Raw genomic sequence first — 16,711 nt, forward strand, 5'->3', positions numbered from 1 at the left:
TTATTTATATTTAATGCTTCATACATGCGTTTTCGTATTCGATGTGACGAAGAATCTTGAAAAATTTGGCGTTTTGAGAGGGAACTAAACAGGTCCTTCTTTGACGTGAAGAGAAGAAAATGCTTTTTCTTGGGTTTGCAAACAGACGTAATCTGATAGAGGACGTCGGGTTCGTGGTTGCTGTCATCTTGAGTTTTGGCTGCGCTCCCATTCTTGATTGTCTGTATGCCTTCTGGCCTTTTGGGTACATTTAACATAAATGTCTTCAGGAACTTCTTTCTGTAGCATTTTTTTATTAAGGTATTACTTCCGCTTTTCTTGATTATATACAATTTTGTTAAAACATTTATGCATTCTTTTTTTTAGTATTACCTTCATCCTAGTAAATGATATAATTCTAGATTTGATATGAGTCAAACTAACTGAAGTTTAATTAAGTTTATAAAAATAGTGTCAATATTTATAACTCTATATATATTTATGATAAATGCGAAAATACATTCTACAATGAATCTAATCATACTTATTCATTACGACTCCCCATTCTAAATTATAAGACATTTTGGCTTTTCTATATTCATAGCTTTTGCCATGCATTTAGATATACACTGTCTAGATGCATAGTAAAAATAACGTATCTTGAAAAGCCAAAACGTCTTATAATTTGGAATGAAGAGAGTAATATTTTTTTATATAAATTTAGTTGAACTTAACACGGTTTGACTTAACCATATGCTATTAGAATTGTATCCTTCATGGTATACATTATGAGTTCTTTTTCAAAATGAACCTAATACTAATTGCATCAATTGAAGCCCTTTTTGGTAGGGCTTTTAGAGGACTGTGTTTGGCTTCCGTGAGTGAAGCCTTGTCAAACGCTAACTTATAAAATGGCCCTACGAGAGAAGTTATAGAAGGAAGAAGTCGTTTTTTGAATAGAAGGGCAAAGCCGTCTCTGACTTCTCTACCTTCTTTTGTGAAGCCGTTGGCTAAGGTATACTAAATAGGGCCTCCATGTTAACTACCACGATCTATATATTGTAAGCACAACATATTTATAAACTAGAAAATTTCAAGATGATGTCGTGATGGACATATTCTTAAATGAAAATAAAAAAACAGTACTTTTTTAGCGAAGAAATATTGTTTTTCTCTTACAATAAATCAGCAAGCAGTACTTTTCAGCCTAGTTTATCAGCCAAGTGAACGGGGCCTTAGTCATCAACAACGAACTATTGTTGGCTTGTCAATTCAATAAACTCTATATTTTCTAAAAATAAGCTCGAAAGTTCATATTCTTGTGACAGATAGGAATCTTATATATTTTTTGAAAGACACTTAATTTTCATCGAAATAAGGCATCTTTTGATAGTGCTTCTCTTTTCAAAACGGTTTTGATTTCTTGGGGTTTTTTAAGGGATCTTATATATTATAGTGTAGCAAGAAGTTATTTCTCTCTTTTTTTAAATGAGAGAAGACAGATGAAGATAAAAACTAGCTTTGGCTCTTTTCTGAGCTCCGGTGAGTGCAACCTAATAATAGGTTGTTTTATCATTCTTTTTTAGCTCTTCTGCTTAGGGGGTGTTTAGTTGCTCCAGATTCCAGAATTTGACACTATGCAAAAAGAAGATTTCCCGTCACATCAAACTTATGGTACATGTATGGAGTACTAAATGTTGACGAGATCAAAAACTAATTGCACAGTTTATACTTTGCGGGACGAACGTTTTGAACCTAATTAGTCAACCTCTGAACAATTAGTACCAAAAAAACAAAACGTCACTGTAGCTACAGTGTAGCTACAGTATATGTACAGTGGATCTGCCACCACCAACTCTGCCCACCTAAACGAGGGGCAACTGTATAATAAAAACTGGCAGCTTCAAGCTAGAGCCCCCAAGCCCGCTTTGAAATTTACAGCGTTATTCTCAATTCTTTTACCAGAAATGGAATAATCACAGCCCCCTCGGCCCTCGTGTCTCGTCTCCGTCTTAACTACTCGCACTTCGTCACCGGCCACCACCCTCCCTCGCCCATCCCACTCCTTTCTCCTTTCTCCGCCCGCACGCCTCCGGGACCCCCAACCATGGCGACCCACGGCGGCGGTCCGCGCCCCTGCCACCTCCTCATCCTCCTCGCCGCCGCCGCGCTCTATTCCGCGTCCTCCCCCGCCGGCGCCTTCTACCTCCCCGGCGTCGCCCCCCGCGACTTCCAGAAGGTGATCATTCGGCCTCATTCCCCGGCTTCTCGCCCGCATGTTTATCCGCTTCCACTCCCGGTCGGATCCAGCGCTAGGTGTTCCCTCGCGGCTGTCGGTGCCCGCGGATCTGGCAGTGCTTGTAGGAGCGGTCTCAGATCTGGCTTCCGGGACGCGCGGGGGAGCAGCGCAGTGTCGGTCCTATGATTTTAAGGGCGCTTCGGCGATCTCGTCGTAACGGTCCTTTTGACCATGTATAAAATCTTATAATATATAGACGCTAATTTTACTTACAAAACGAAAGCAAATTCAATAACATATTTTTAATTTAACATGTCTAATAAATATCGAGGAACAATATAGATTAAGGAATATATTTGTAGATGTATGATAATTATCGAGGAATAATGTAGATTAAAAAAATAATATATTCGTTTTATTTTCTCATCCATGACAAATGTTTCTTAGGTAACATTATAAAATTCTAACATGTAAATTAGAAGAAAAATATGACTATATGAGTACAAAGTACTAGAAGTCTGGAATACTATACAAATAATTAATTTGGATTAAAAATAAAAAGGAAAAAATACCTTGGACCTAAACAACTAATCGGTGATCGCAATTCATAAGAAGCAAAGAATCAAGATGTCATCGTCGTGGAGCCCTGCCTGGTCGCCGTCCTCGTGCGCCGTGTCCGTGTCTCCGGTAGTCTAGCTCTTCGCGGCGGCGTGGCTCGCCAGCTCCGCCCGTGTAAGGCGCACGTCCCGAATTCACGATCAGAGTGTGTTGTGTACAGCGTGACTCCTCGCCTCCTCTCTACCCGAGGGCCGTGGGGAAAGGAAACTAGAAAAGAAATGTCAATGTTATCTTTTTGGACAGCCTAGCCAGTTCTATGTCTCTCTTCTTATTAGTTTGCTAATGCCTAATAAACTATAGGACCTGAGGGTTTGTATACCTGGGCTTGGGCCCCTCCTCCGCTTGGGCCCTCGGCCGTCGCACCTCGTGGCCTACCCTTAGGGCCGGCACTGGAGCAGCGGGTAGGCGCGTGGTTTAGGGTTTAGGGATACGAAGTGTCTGAATGGATGGACGGCAGCATTGGTGCGTCTGCCTTTTTTCGACGTGGGAAGAAGTGATGCGTCGCGCCATGCTCCCATTCTATCTTTGATCGCCCGCCTTTTCGTTTGGCAGTACGGGTAACATGTGTTTTTCGTCGTGCAGTGAGGACACTAGTATAGGTTTTGCATTTTAGATACCTCGCTGTACGGACACCTCGATGTTTTTGGCAGTACGGTTAATTACATATATTTTTTTGTGTGGTAAATATGGAGTTTTTGGTGTTTTCTTGATATAGGTTGCAAGTATTTAGCTCAATTTGTATGATTATAGTTAACTAGCAAAGAGAGTTCATCTCTAGCAAACAAGTAGATGTGTTGCTAGCTAAGATATGAAGGATTGGGATATACAAATCCTACAGTGTTATGTTCCATGATTCCATCACAAGTAGATGTGTTGTGTTTTGTTAATCACGTTTGGATCTCTTGGTTAAATACCTAAATGCTATTCATTTGGGTTTCAAATGCATATCCTGCCAAAGGGCGCCTAGTCCAAGCGGTTAGGTGGCTCGGCGGCACTCCTCAGGTCCTGAGTTCGACTCCCCGTGGGAGCGGATTTCAAGCTGAGGTTAAAAAAATCCCCTCGCCCGCCCCCAGGTGCCAAAGCGCAGTTTGGCCCCGGCCCGGTTCTCACAGGGTTACGGTACCACTGCGTCAGGCTAGGGGCGGGGGTTCGGGGGTTTTCTCGATCTGTGTGAGAAGATCTTCTTCTTAAAGGGAAAAACCCGGGGGGCCGTCATACCCCCCGCAGGTCGAGTTTTTTTTTTTTCAAATGCATATCCCATCGTGGCAACAATTATTCTGAAAATGCTGCATTTTTATTGTTGGTTGTTGATGCCTCAAGTAGTCAAGTGTAATAACTATGATATGAGGCAAGAGGAACAACTAATACACTGTTGTATAACTCAATCAACGCATGTTATTGTCCTGTATGTTTTTAAACTGGGTATTTGTTTGATTCATTACATGGTGGTTGATTCCTGATATCCATCGATTATGCTACCATGATGTTTGCCATTTCATTATAGAAGTGGAGACCACATGTCGGCTAGATTATAAACAGAATATCAGATACTAGTATTCTAGTATTAATTTTTATGGCCTTTCACTATGCAGGATGATGAACTTCAAGTGAAAGTCAATAAATTGTCATCTATAAAAACACAGCTTCCATATGACTACTATTTCCTGGATTACTGCAAACCTGTGGCGATTAAGAACAGTGCTGAGAACTTAGGTGAAGTCCTTCGTGGGGACCGCATCGAAAATTCTGTCTACAATGTAAGGACATGAAACCCTTTGATTTATACTAGTCCAGCAAAAACAAGTGGGATTACTTGAAAAGAAAAAAAAAGTACTATGAGAAGCTGTGTTAACTGCCATTTTGTTTTTCGATTCATGCAGTTCAAGATGAGGAGGGATGAGAGTTGCAAGGTTGTTTGTCGAAGACACCTGTCTCAAGAAGCTGCGAAAAATTTCAAAGAAAAGATCGATGATGAATACCGAGTAAACATGTATGGTTTTAGTTTGCAGCTCATACCTTATTTCTTTTCTATGTCAGTATAACAATGTGACCATCAAATCAGGGGAAGATTGAGGATTTGCTCCTCCAATTATGTACAGATGATATATATTGCTCCATTGTCACTGTCATTTACTTGTTTGACTGCAATGCCCATGAGACATTGAATTTAAATTTCAAAAGTGTCCATGAGTTATGTCGCTATGTGTTTGTTATGTTCAGTGCTGTGCCTAACTAAATTTAATTTGTTTCAAAAAAATTTGGGTATGTAGGATCCTAGATAATCTCCCAGTTGTGGTACCTAGGCAGACACGGGAAGGAAGCCAAACACCAAGCTTTGACCATGGTTACCGAGTTGGTTACAAGGTGAGCATAAAAAATTCCTACCTCAAATGAAACATGAATTGGTTAATACTGGTTACCTTATTTGATTTGAATGAAATATTGCCAGCTCAAAGATGACAAGTATTATATCAACAATCACTTGACTTTTAAAGTGTTGTACCATGAAGACCAAACTTCTCCTGATGCTCGCATTGTTGGCTTCCATGTGATTCCTAGCAGGTATGCCATATTTCATGATCTACAACTTCTCCTTTCATCTGTTTTCAATATTTTGTTCTCTTACTGCTTACATTTGATTTCCCACTTCGGTCGGCATATGAACTATGGAGTCATCTATATCTGTAACTCCTTTCTGCTGATTTGTTACAGCATCAAGCATGAATATGGTGCCTGGGATGACACTAATCCCACAGTGCAAACTTGCAATGCTAACATTAAGATTACACCTGGTAGTCACACTCCTCAAGAGGTGGCCCCTGATGCATATGTTGTATTCTCTTATGACGTTACTTTTGAGGTATAGTTCATTTCATATGATTCTCTCGCTAAGATTCTTGTTCTCCCAATTTTGATTAATCTTGAATTGACCTATTTCAGTCCAGTGATATCATATGGGCATCTCGATGGGATGTATACCTTCTTTCCAGTGATAGCCAAATACACTGGTTCTCAATTGTTAACTCATTGATGATCGTCCTATTCCTTTCTGGTATGGTGGCCATGATCATGATGAGAACCCTTTACAAGGACATAGCAAATTATAATCAGCTTGACAACCAGGATGAGGCTCAGGAAGAAACTGGATGGAAGTTAGTGCATGGTGATGTATTCCGGCCTCCTGTTCACTCAGGCCTCCTTTGTGTTTATGTTGGCACTGGTGTTCAGTTCTTTGGGATGACACTTGTAACCATGATGTTTGCTCTTCTTGGATTCTTATCGCCTGCAAACCGTGGAGGACTCATGACTGCTATGGTCCTTTTGTGGGTGTTCATGGGTGTATTGGCAGGATACACCTCATCTCGCCTGTACAAGATGTTCAAAGGCAATGAATGGAAGAAGATCACCCTCAAAACTGCCTTCATGTTTCCTGGTATTATCTTTTCGGTCTTCTTCTCCCTGAATGCGCTGATCTGGGGTGAGAAATCATCTGGTGCAGTTCCTTTTGGAACAATGTTTGCATTGTTCCTCCTCTGGTTTGGCATCTCTGTGCCACTGGTTTTTGTTGGAAGTTTCTTGGGATTCAAGCAGCCAGCCATGGAGGACCCAGTGAAGACAAACAAGATTCCCAGGCAAATTCCTGAGCAAGCATGGTACCTGCAGCCAGCTTTTGCAATCCTAGCTGGTGGCATATTGCCATTTGGAGCTGTCTTTATTGAGCTATTCTTCATCCTGACATCTATCTGGCTGAACCAGTTCTACTACATCTTTGGCTTCCTCTTCATAGTCTTTGTCATCCTCATTGTGACATGTGCTGAGATCACAATTGTGCTATGCTACTTCCAGCTGTGCAGTGAGGATTACCACTGGTGGTGGAGGGCATACTTGACTGCAGGCTCCTCAGCACTCTATTTGTTTGCTTATGCTATCTTCTACTTCTTCAATAAGTTGGAGATCACAAAGCTTGTCTCAGGCATCCTTTACTTTGGTTACATGCTGATCATCTCTTATGCCTTCTTTGTGCTGACTGGTACCATTGGCTTCTATGCCTGCTTCTGGTTCGTGAGGAAGATATATGCTTCTGTGAAGATCGACTGATTAAACAACCACTGTCTAGAGAAACTTATTTTCTGCTCATAGAGTACCGTCCTGCCAGGGTTTTGCTGCAATGTCGTGCATGCTGCTGCTTGATTGATATATAAAGGAAACTAGGATTCGGGATGGAATTCCATGGTTTTGGTAGGAATATGTGTAGCCTGTTAGGAGCAAGAAATGCTGGAAGTTGAAGTGAGATCTTAATACGCTATGTTGTAGTGCAACATGGATTTTGTACGCCTAAAGATATTTAGTGCTGCATTGTAATATGCCTTGATTTACCCTGCTTGTTCCACATTATGCCCTGTGCGCTTGATGTGCTTCGGTTTTCAATTTAACAACAGGTGGCAATGCTTACTCATTGTCGTGTCTGGGTTTGATATGATGTTATTAGAATGATGTTTTGGTTGTGCGACCATGGGAAACCGATGGTGGTTTTTGGTCGTTGCGTGTTATGTGGGAAGCATATTCATGTAGCCTGTTTGATGGGCTGTATCACCACACCACCTTCCGATCATATACTAATATTATTGGAGTATGGTCTGACATCATATAATGGCTCATACCGCTTCTCCTCTCTGAGAAGCTGCACGCCTGCACAAACGTAAGAAAAGCACGATCAAGTTGGTTTGATCTAGGTTGTACGTTTTAGTATAAATGGGAGTTGTGGGGACAATTGTGGCAAAAAATGCTGCAAAAAGAAAAACTTACTATTTGGCTCACCTTATTTTGACTATAAGCAACCTATAAACTGCATCAAACAAGTTATGTCAGATATGAGATAATGTACATCCTTCATCCAAATACAACTCTAGATTTAGATTAGATTTGGCCAATCTAACTGAAGTTTTAGAAAATATTATTATTTATGATTCTAAATAGGCATTTTATAAAAAATATATTTCATGATTAATCTAGTCATAATTATTTAGTATTATTAATATTAGTATTCTTTATAGATTTGGTAAAATTTGAACTGTTTCATTACTCAAAAAACGAGATTTGTATAATCTACAATCCTTCTATCTACTATATCTAGATAGGAGATCCCACTAACAAATTTCTCTATGATTACGTATCCATTTCTAATATTATACTAAATAGATATATCCGAATTCGTTTTTCACTGTTTTCTCTTTCCGATTTTAGATCCATATTCAACAATATCTGACAGTATCTGTAACCACAAAAAAAACAAGGTATCATGAACCTATTTAAAAGTTTTCTCTCCATAATGAGTGACCAATTATTTAATTTTATTATTACAAACGATGCATTGAAACCATTTAATAGTATATCACTATATCTAAATAACTTTTAGTATTAATTTAAAATTATTAATGATACATAGACTAAAGAAATTTAAATATTTTTCTAATATAGTTAAAACCTAATATATTTGCTGTTGTAAATTATTTCAATACTTCAGTTTATGTATTTATTGATGCAAAATTATTTTATAAAATTTATAATTTCATGATAAATATTTATATAAATAGAATATTGATTGATTAATTGATACATTTAATTATTAAATATTTATTGATAACTATATTATTTTTATGAGCTGTCATTGTCTATGTTATATACATAGGTACTTTAATCTCTACTTGTGTAATAATTTTGTAATCCAAAAATATTGATAAAGAAAATTGGCTATTTGTTTTCTACCATTTTTATTTGAATTTCTTCACTTGACTTATTATTTTATTAAATAATATCCATTATAATTTAGTTTACTTCAATATTGGAGATTATTAGAAGTGCGCTTTTATTTAGTTCACTTTGATTAACGATGGACTTAGTAGAAAAATTTTATTCATGTATGTTGAATTTAACAATATACAAAATTGAATTGAGTAAATATCTCAATAGAAATCCAAATCTAAAACATCCATTTTATATTCGTATTCGAAAATATATGTATCCATATTCGTATTCGAATTGATAAAAGGTAATATCCGGATCTAATTCCGTGTGAATTTGATCCGTTTCAATCTCTATCAGCCTGGACTAAACGAAAACTATTTTTAAAACTTGTGTGGATCCTATTCGTTGAAAACAAAAGCCTACTAGTGTTAAGTTTAATTTATTTGTTGTAAACTAAAAGAAAAGTTTGGCTCCATGAGAGTACTAGAAAACTGAGTTACAACGTCTACCATGTGTAGAGCTGCATACAAACAGATAACGTGGAGGATTCGCAGTCCGCACATAAACTGCACTGGCGGTTTAAATCTTGTATATGCACACAGATAAGTACAAGAATTTTTACTATGGGATCCTCTTTTTGTCAAGATATAAGACATGACATACTCGTTCAACTCGCAAACCTTGTAATTTTATTTAATTAATTAGGACAAACCTTTGACCACGAATTATAGTCTACTAATATATAATTTCTGCAACACAAAAGTTGTTGTCATTAAATTTATATGTATATTTTTTGAATAGCAGTACAAACACAGACGCTTACCTTAGGTGCTTCCTAGTTGATGGGCAAAGTTGCCTACCACCGGCAAAATTGGCCTAAATCGTAGAATAAAATTAGAAAAATGTGAGAACCCATCTTAAGTCAAAGATTTAAATCCGACTGATAAAAGACAACGATAATAAAATAATTATTAGTCTGAGGTTTCTCCTTAATAAAAGAAAGGGGAATTTTGCCGTGGGACACTAGAGAAATAGGAAATTGGCCAGTGAACACCGCCAACGTCGAAATTTGCTGACGGACATTACAAATTTGTGATTCTTTGCCGAGAGACACCGCGCTAATTATTTTATTCATTTTTCAGTTTTGAGGAGAGAGAAGGTACGGCAAATGTCTAAACTGCCCTCGTCTTCAACCGTTGTTCACCGGCTATTTGCTATAACACACCGCCGCCGCCGATTTGGTCGTCCTTCTTCGACGAACAACGTTTGCGACCGACGCGACCCTCTCCATCCTCACACGAGCGGTGGTGCGGGCCTCTCCATCCTTGCGCGGGTGGCGACGAGGCCTCCCCAGCCTCGTGCGGGCGGCGGCGCGAGCTCCCCGGGCTCACTTCCTACGCGGGCGGGCGGACGGAGCGCAGGTTGGGCGTGGAACGATCGGCGTCGCGGCCTGGGCAGGTGTGGGTGGCCTCGCCGGAGCTGGCCATGGTGGGCGCGGTCGGTGTCGGGACCGGGCTCGTGGCCTGGGCAAGCGCAGGCTGACGGAGCATGGGCTGGGCGCGGGGCCGATGGAGGTCGCGGCTTGCGTCGCGGCCTAGGCAGTTGCGGGCGGCCCCGCGGCCTCGCCGGAGTTGGCCATGGTGGGCGCGGGCACGCGGCCTAGGTAGGCGCCGGTGGATGGAGCGCGTGCTGGGCACGGGGCAGATGGAGGCTAGCGCCCGGTGTTGCGGCCTGGGCATCGATGTCGGCCAGGAGGCACTGGAGTTGCGCGAGGTCCGCCTCGGACTGCGCTGCTGGGGCAGCGAAGGCACAGGCACAGCCATCAGATGCAGCGGCGGCGGAAGATTCGAATGTGGTGGTGGCTAACTCGGCGGACCAGGTGGTGCTGGAGTTGGCCAGAGCGATTCCTGCCCGTCGGCGATTGGAGGACATGGACGGACCTCATGGGGTGGAGCTTGAGGAAGATGACCACGGGGGCAATATGGTCTTTTCACTGCCCTTTCTCAATCCCAAACTATGAAAATTAATATTTTAATTGCTGCGGTGTCTGGTGGCAAAGAAACGCGATTTCATAATGGTACTGGGCATATTTTCGAGTTGACGGTGTCCACCGACAAATACCACGTTTGTCCGATGTCCCACAGCAAAATTCCCCTAAAAGAAATATGTTGCAGCCGTTTTTCCACCACAAAAAGGCAAACCTTATCATCGGAAGGACATTCCAACAAAAGATCGTTCTCAGAATTCTCAGCCAATAAATCGTCTGAGGCTGATCCAACACTGCATATGCGCCATACAAATGGTTGCCGGTAGTCCGAGCGTTGTAGCGTGTCAATCAATCTCGAACCCTGTGGCCTTGGGACGTATTTGCACGGTTTCTCCACACGCACTACACTGACGCAGACAGAGCCCTCCGGCTTTCGAATGCGTAACGGACTCCACTGCCGCAGACAGAGCCCTCCCGGCTTTCGAACGCTAAACGGCCATGGCTCTGTGTTTTTTTTTTCCAGAGCATGAGAGCGTTTGGTGTGACTCTGACCATTCCGATGCCGGAGCCAGTGTAGAAGCCTGTATGAGAGTCACATCAAACAGATTCTTAGTTTTAATGTGTGGACGTGGGTAACAGGAGCGACGTGTGATTATCTGCCACGCCACCCATCTCCACCATCTAAGGCCATTCTTAATGGAAGTTTTAAAGGAGTTTTATTCTCCTTTAATACTGGGATATATGAGCATATTTGCTTAGTTGGCAGGATATTAACGAGGAGAAAGGTGACGAGAGTTTTATCAGAACGAAACCTATCCTTCACAGTTATCAACACACATGAAGCTCAATGACACTCCACTGAACGTTTTCTTTCATTTTCTGGCACACCTCGCGATCCCATGTGCACGGTGCTCTCTTCCGCTCTACGGACTACGGTGTAGCTCTGCTCAGCCATACAACAAACGAAGGCAAGGGATCCGGACTCCGGAGGCCTGCCTAGACAGCAGGCGCTTCTGCCAGCTCGGAGCAGCTGAGCAGGCTTCCTCTTCGACGATGGATGTGACGTTTGTTGATAGCAAGAGCACTCAGCATGGGCATTTGACACCTAGCAATGGATATTCAAAGAAAAGATGACGATGAAGCATCTTTTTAATCCATGAAAAGAAACCAACTAATGAATTGTTCCATTTCCTAAATCAAATTACCGATGAAGTAGTTACCAAAATTACTATGTTTAGATATAATTTTAAATGGTTACATAGTTTACATAGCACAATGGATCATAATAACATGCATATATTAACCCATGCATCATGACTTGGAAACAGTGAAATAAACCCCCCACCGAGAGAGCTAGTTTCATTTCTTATTTCAAGTCTGCAAATCTAATGTAGTAGTTTAGAAAACAGTGAAATGAAACTCACCGTCGAGACTGACCTAACTCTAATCAGAAGAGAAAAGCTCGGGGCACCTCAACCCCATCGCCAGCGCTGGCTAGGAATACAATCGGTCAGATGCGCATGGATATTTACGATTGCGAATACAGATAGCTAAAGTGTATCTCGGAATCAGATATGAATAGTGTCAGACGTGTCAGATAAGTTATGAACGGATAACAACATCATATATATTCTATTTGTGTATTCGTATATGGATGCCATATCGAATACTTAATATCCGTACATACAAATGGATCTAAGTTTCCCTGAATGGATTCATATTCGGATACAGATGGAAAATATTTAGTCAAACTTAAGATAACTTGACTTAGAAAATGAAACTAAAACATCAAGTTCTTTTTGATGGATGGAGTAGTTAAAATGTTTGATTACATACATGGCATAATATTGATTGCGACATTGCTACAATATATTTTAAATGCCGCTAAATTAATATATCGCTAATGATAAGCCACGGGTGTATGTTCCATGACTCCCATCCGGACGTGGTCGCTCCCTTTGCCTGGGCCAAACGGCCATCAGCCCAACCGGCCCACCTCACTTATTCCCTCCCTCTCTTTTACACACATGCCCCAACGTCAAGTCCTCTTCATCCTACAGACGAGAAATGCAGCCGCTGCCTGCCAGCCTGCACCCGCTCCTCAACACCCCCCTGACTCCCAGCTGCCCACCCCGACGGGCCGCCACCTTGCGCACCGCACCGCTTCCCCGCATTCTGCCGCCTCGCCGCCGACTCCGTCGCTCCTCGCGGACATCCTCTCCGACCTCATCGAGATCTGCGGCTACTTTCGACCGCCGTGTGTGGCCATGTGGCCAGGAGAGGGGGTCGTCTCAGGCCGGGCCCAAGCCAGGCGCAGGTGCAGCTGGCCGCTGCTAGGCCGTGCCACCATCCTCGGCCACCGGCTAGCCGAAACCAGCCATTCCCCGCTCTGCTCTGCGTCATTTGGAAGAAGAAGGGTGAAAAACTCATGTTGCAAGCGTATATTTCAAGTGTTTCAGATGCTTCATAGGTATGTTGCAAGTGTTTCATATGGATGTTGCAAAAATAGATCGGGATGTTGTATATGCTGCAATGGTTGTACATAGATGTTGCAAGCTTCTGTTCCCAATGTTTCATCTATTTTTTCAGATGCATGTTGCAACTTTGTTTATCTGGATGTTGTATATGTTTCACATATATGTTGCAAGTGTTTTATTTGGATGTTGCGTATGTTTGCAGTGGGTTCAATTGTTTTTCATGTGCGTTTGCAAGTGTTTCATACGCATGTTTGAAGTATTTCATTTATCTTCAGACATATATGTTGTAGTGCGCGTGAGAAGCGGAGGGGATGCGAGAGGTCCCCGCGCATGGTCTGGCGGCGCCCGTCCAGGCAGCATGGGCCCCGCATGGGCGCGTGAAACCCAGGCGCGCAGGCGGGGGGGGGGGGGGGGCATGGTGGTGCGAGCACGGGAAACAAAGTGTGGCATGGGCGTTTGGACGTGGGCCTCGGGCCGGACGTCCGGGCGCTAGTCGTTCCGTTAATATATACTCCCTCTGTCTCTGAATAAATAGATTCTTGGAGTTGACTTAAGTCAAACTTTTTAAACTTTGATCGAATTTCTAGAATAAAATGTTAAGATTTATGGTATCAAATTAGTATCATTATATTAACTATAGAATATATTTTCATAAGGTGCTCATTTTATGGCATAGATGTTGTTACTCTTTTATATATTGTTTGTCATTTTTTTAAAATTGACTGGCACAGATTCTAGAAATTGATTTATTTGAGGACGGAGGGGTAGTACCTTAGACTTGTCGAGGAATTAATTTGAGGAAACCGGTGGAGAATGAATATTTCAAATTTGGTAGGAAATAATATTCCAAATTTTGAAAAAGGACGAGCTGCTATCTCCATTGCCTAAGAAAATTTTTACCGCCATCCTACTGGTCCCTAGGGCGTAGTCGAGGTCGTCGCTGCCGGCGGCAGCCCCCGACTCTATCACCGTTGGTCCCTCTCCGGCAACTCGTAGGAGGCCAGGGGATATGGGGATCCATCTCTCTAATAGTTTTCTAGTAGATCGGGTCTTGTTAGGGTTAGTGTCTTTCCATGCTAAGTTTCTTGGCATTGAGTGTTTGTTTTCTCCTCCTCCTTTCCGGTGACGGCGAGGAGGTAGGGTGGATTTGTTTTCTCCATGACGACTGATAAAGATGAGGGTGACAACTATTGTTGGGAAATAGGGATCCCGACAAAGTTAATGTGCCGAGGGGGAGCTCGTTGCAGCTCAGCACCCAGGGGTCGAAGGCTCTACTTGAGGGCGAAGGCCTTCGACTAATGGTGGCATAGATATCGGAGCACAACTTATGCAATAATCGAAGCAACAGTTAGGGTTTCAAGCCACTTGAATTGCTCTCTCCCCTCTCAGGGGCTGAGCTCCTCTTTTTATAGGGTACGGTTACAATCTTCTGATGGTATAGAAATGCCACTGCAACAACTACAGCATATGCCAAAATATTTTGCTCTTTTACAAATCCTCTCGGGGCACCTGAGTTTTTTTACTCCTTTAACCCCTCTCGCTGATGGGACCTCGAGCCAGCGCCTTAGCCCAAGAAGAGGCCCAGCTACTAGCCTTTGACTAGTCAGCCTTCGATCCGGCTTCGTAGTACCATGGCCATCGCACAGTCTTCATTGAGTGTTGGCCTTCACACAGTCTTCACTGAGCGTCGGCCTTCGCACAGTCTTCACTGAGCGTTGGCCTTCGCATTGTCTTCGTTGGGCGTCGGCCTTCGCACCGTCTTCGTTGGGTGTTGGCCTTCGCACCGTCTTTGTTGGGCGATGGCCTTCGCACCGTCTTCATAGAGCGTCGGTCTTCGCACCGTCTTTATAGAGTGTCGGCCTTTGCACCGTCTTCATAAAGCGTCGGTCTTCGCACTGTCTTTATAGCGCGTTGGCCTTTGCACCATCTTTATAGAGCGTCGGTCTTCGCACCGTCTTCATAGAGCATCAACCTTCGCACTGTCTTTATAGAGCGTCGGCCTTCGGCCTCTGACTTATCATCACAACCTCTAACTTATCTTCATATTGCCTTGGCCTCTGACTTATCTCAAGCTACTATGGAAAATTCTATTGGGCCTCTTCGAGGGGGAGTTGGCCCATATTCCATATGGGCTCCCCCAACAACTATGGCATTAGCAACTTCCTCGACATGAAGAATTAGGTTTTTGGATGGCAACATCAAGACAGAGATGATGTTGTCGTCCGTTTTGTTGTGGTTAGATCTGATCATGATGAAGGACTAGTGAGAATAAGTCTGGCCCTCAAGCCGATTACGAGTATTGAGTTGGAAAGATTTAGATCGGTTTTTCTTATTCTTCGGTTGCAGAAGGAAGACATGAAACAAGAATTTTATGCTCAACTCCGCCAACAGGAATGGTGGCCGCCGTTCGTTGGGCACTTGTTCTCGGGCCTTTTGCTAAATGTTTGCCTGTACGATCATCCATATGAATCGGCATGCATGTTTGACAGTGAGATTTGGAGATATATGAGGCATGAGTACAATGTAGATGAAGAACAATTTTGGGACTCACGTATTATATTCCAGAGTGCTTGTAACATGTACTTAAAAAAACAAATAATTATCTCTAAAAATTAATTTGTAGAGAATATATAATATGAACCACCACTAAAAATCAGTTTTTAGACGTGATTACACATCCGGTTCTACAAATGCCTAATTTCTATAGACCTTTACACAAAGACGGTTGTGAATCTTGTCCTAAGGAATCGATCAGACTGTCAGACTGTAACTAAAAATCGATTACGTAGTAGTTTCGGTAGATGTTAAAATTGATATTACACCAAACATTTTGATTGTCCGTTAGACAAGAAGGTACGTGAGTTGTCAATTGTCATGTTTGTCTCCCTCAAAAAAAATTGTCATGCTTGTCGAGACAATACATGTTGAACTGCATAATAACTAGTATTGTCAATAATGTTTCGACTTTCGACATATAACTTCTGCTTACCAGAAGTGTAAGAGAAATCCTCCATTTTGTTTAGCAAGAACACGAAAGTCCAGGAAAAGGAGAACTTTTATGGACGTCCTAGAGCTGATGCAAGAGGCTACAAATGGAAAATATTGGGGTCTGCCCGTGTACATGGGGAGATCCAAAGTCAATTTATTTACTTATCTTAAAGAGAGAGTGTGGAAGCAGATTCAAGGTTGGAAGGAGAAGCTGCTCTCCAAAGTTGGGAAGGAGACTCTCATAAAAGCTATTGCCCAAGCTATTCCATCTTATGCAATGTCCTATTTTGACCTCACTAAATCTTTATGTGATGAAATCAACAGCATGATCTGTAGATTTTGGTGGGCACAACAAGACAAGGAGAGAAGATGCACTAGGTTTCATGGGATGTTATGAGTAAAAGGAAGGAGAAGGGGGGCCTTTGTTGGTATTTCTTTACGCATATAGAAATGATCCGCAAGCACACAGAATTACTGTTATAGCATTTTACCTGAAAGTATTTAGGGTATCGTATTTTCCACAGGGAACGGAGATACTCTTCTAGCTAGTTCGTCCAAAGACAACATAAAGGTAAAGTTGGTAGAGGTTGAGATGGATTCCTATGGTCTTTGGGTCTAAGGATAGATAAACTCTACTTCTACTTACTCACTTCTGGCACCGGCTTACACCTGGTCTGT

General features: G+C 42.2%; 1 protein-coding gene across 1 annotated transcript; it reads left to right on the plus strand.

Moving 5' to 3' along the window:
• The first annotated feature begins 1,989 nt into the window (after window positions 1–1,989).
• LOC136527652 (transmembrane 9 superfamily member 7-like) lies at window positions 1,990–7,293 on the plus strand. Its single transcript, XM_066520443.1, has 7 exons — window positions 1,990–2,218; window positions 4,429–4,593; window positions 4,717–4,826; window positions 5,107–5,200; window positions 5,286–5,398; window positions 5,549–5,696; window positions 5,777–7,293. Exons 1-7 carry the CDS (start codon window positions 2,087–2,089, stop codon window positions 6,932–6,934), a joined length of 1,920 nt encoding a protein of 639 aa, XP_066376540.1. The 5' UTR covers window positions 1,990–2,086; the 3' UTR covers window positions 6,935–7,293.
• The last annotated feature ends 9,418 nt before the right edge of the window (window positions 7,294–16,711 follow it).

Source organism: Miscanthus floridulus, chromosome 19, assembly GCF_019320115.1.
Source record: "Miscanthus floridulus cultivar M001 chromosome 19, ASM1932011v1, whole genome shotgun sequence".
Classification (NCBI taxonomy): Eukaryota; Viridiplantae; Streptophyta; class Magnoliopsida; order Poales; family Poaceae; genus Miscanthus; species Miscanthus floridulus.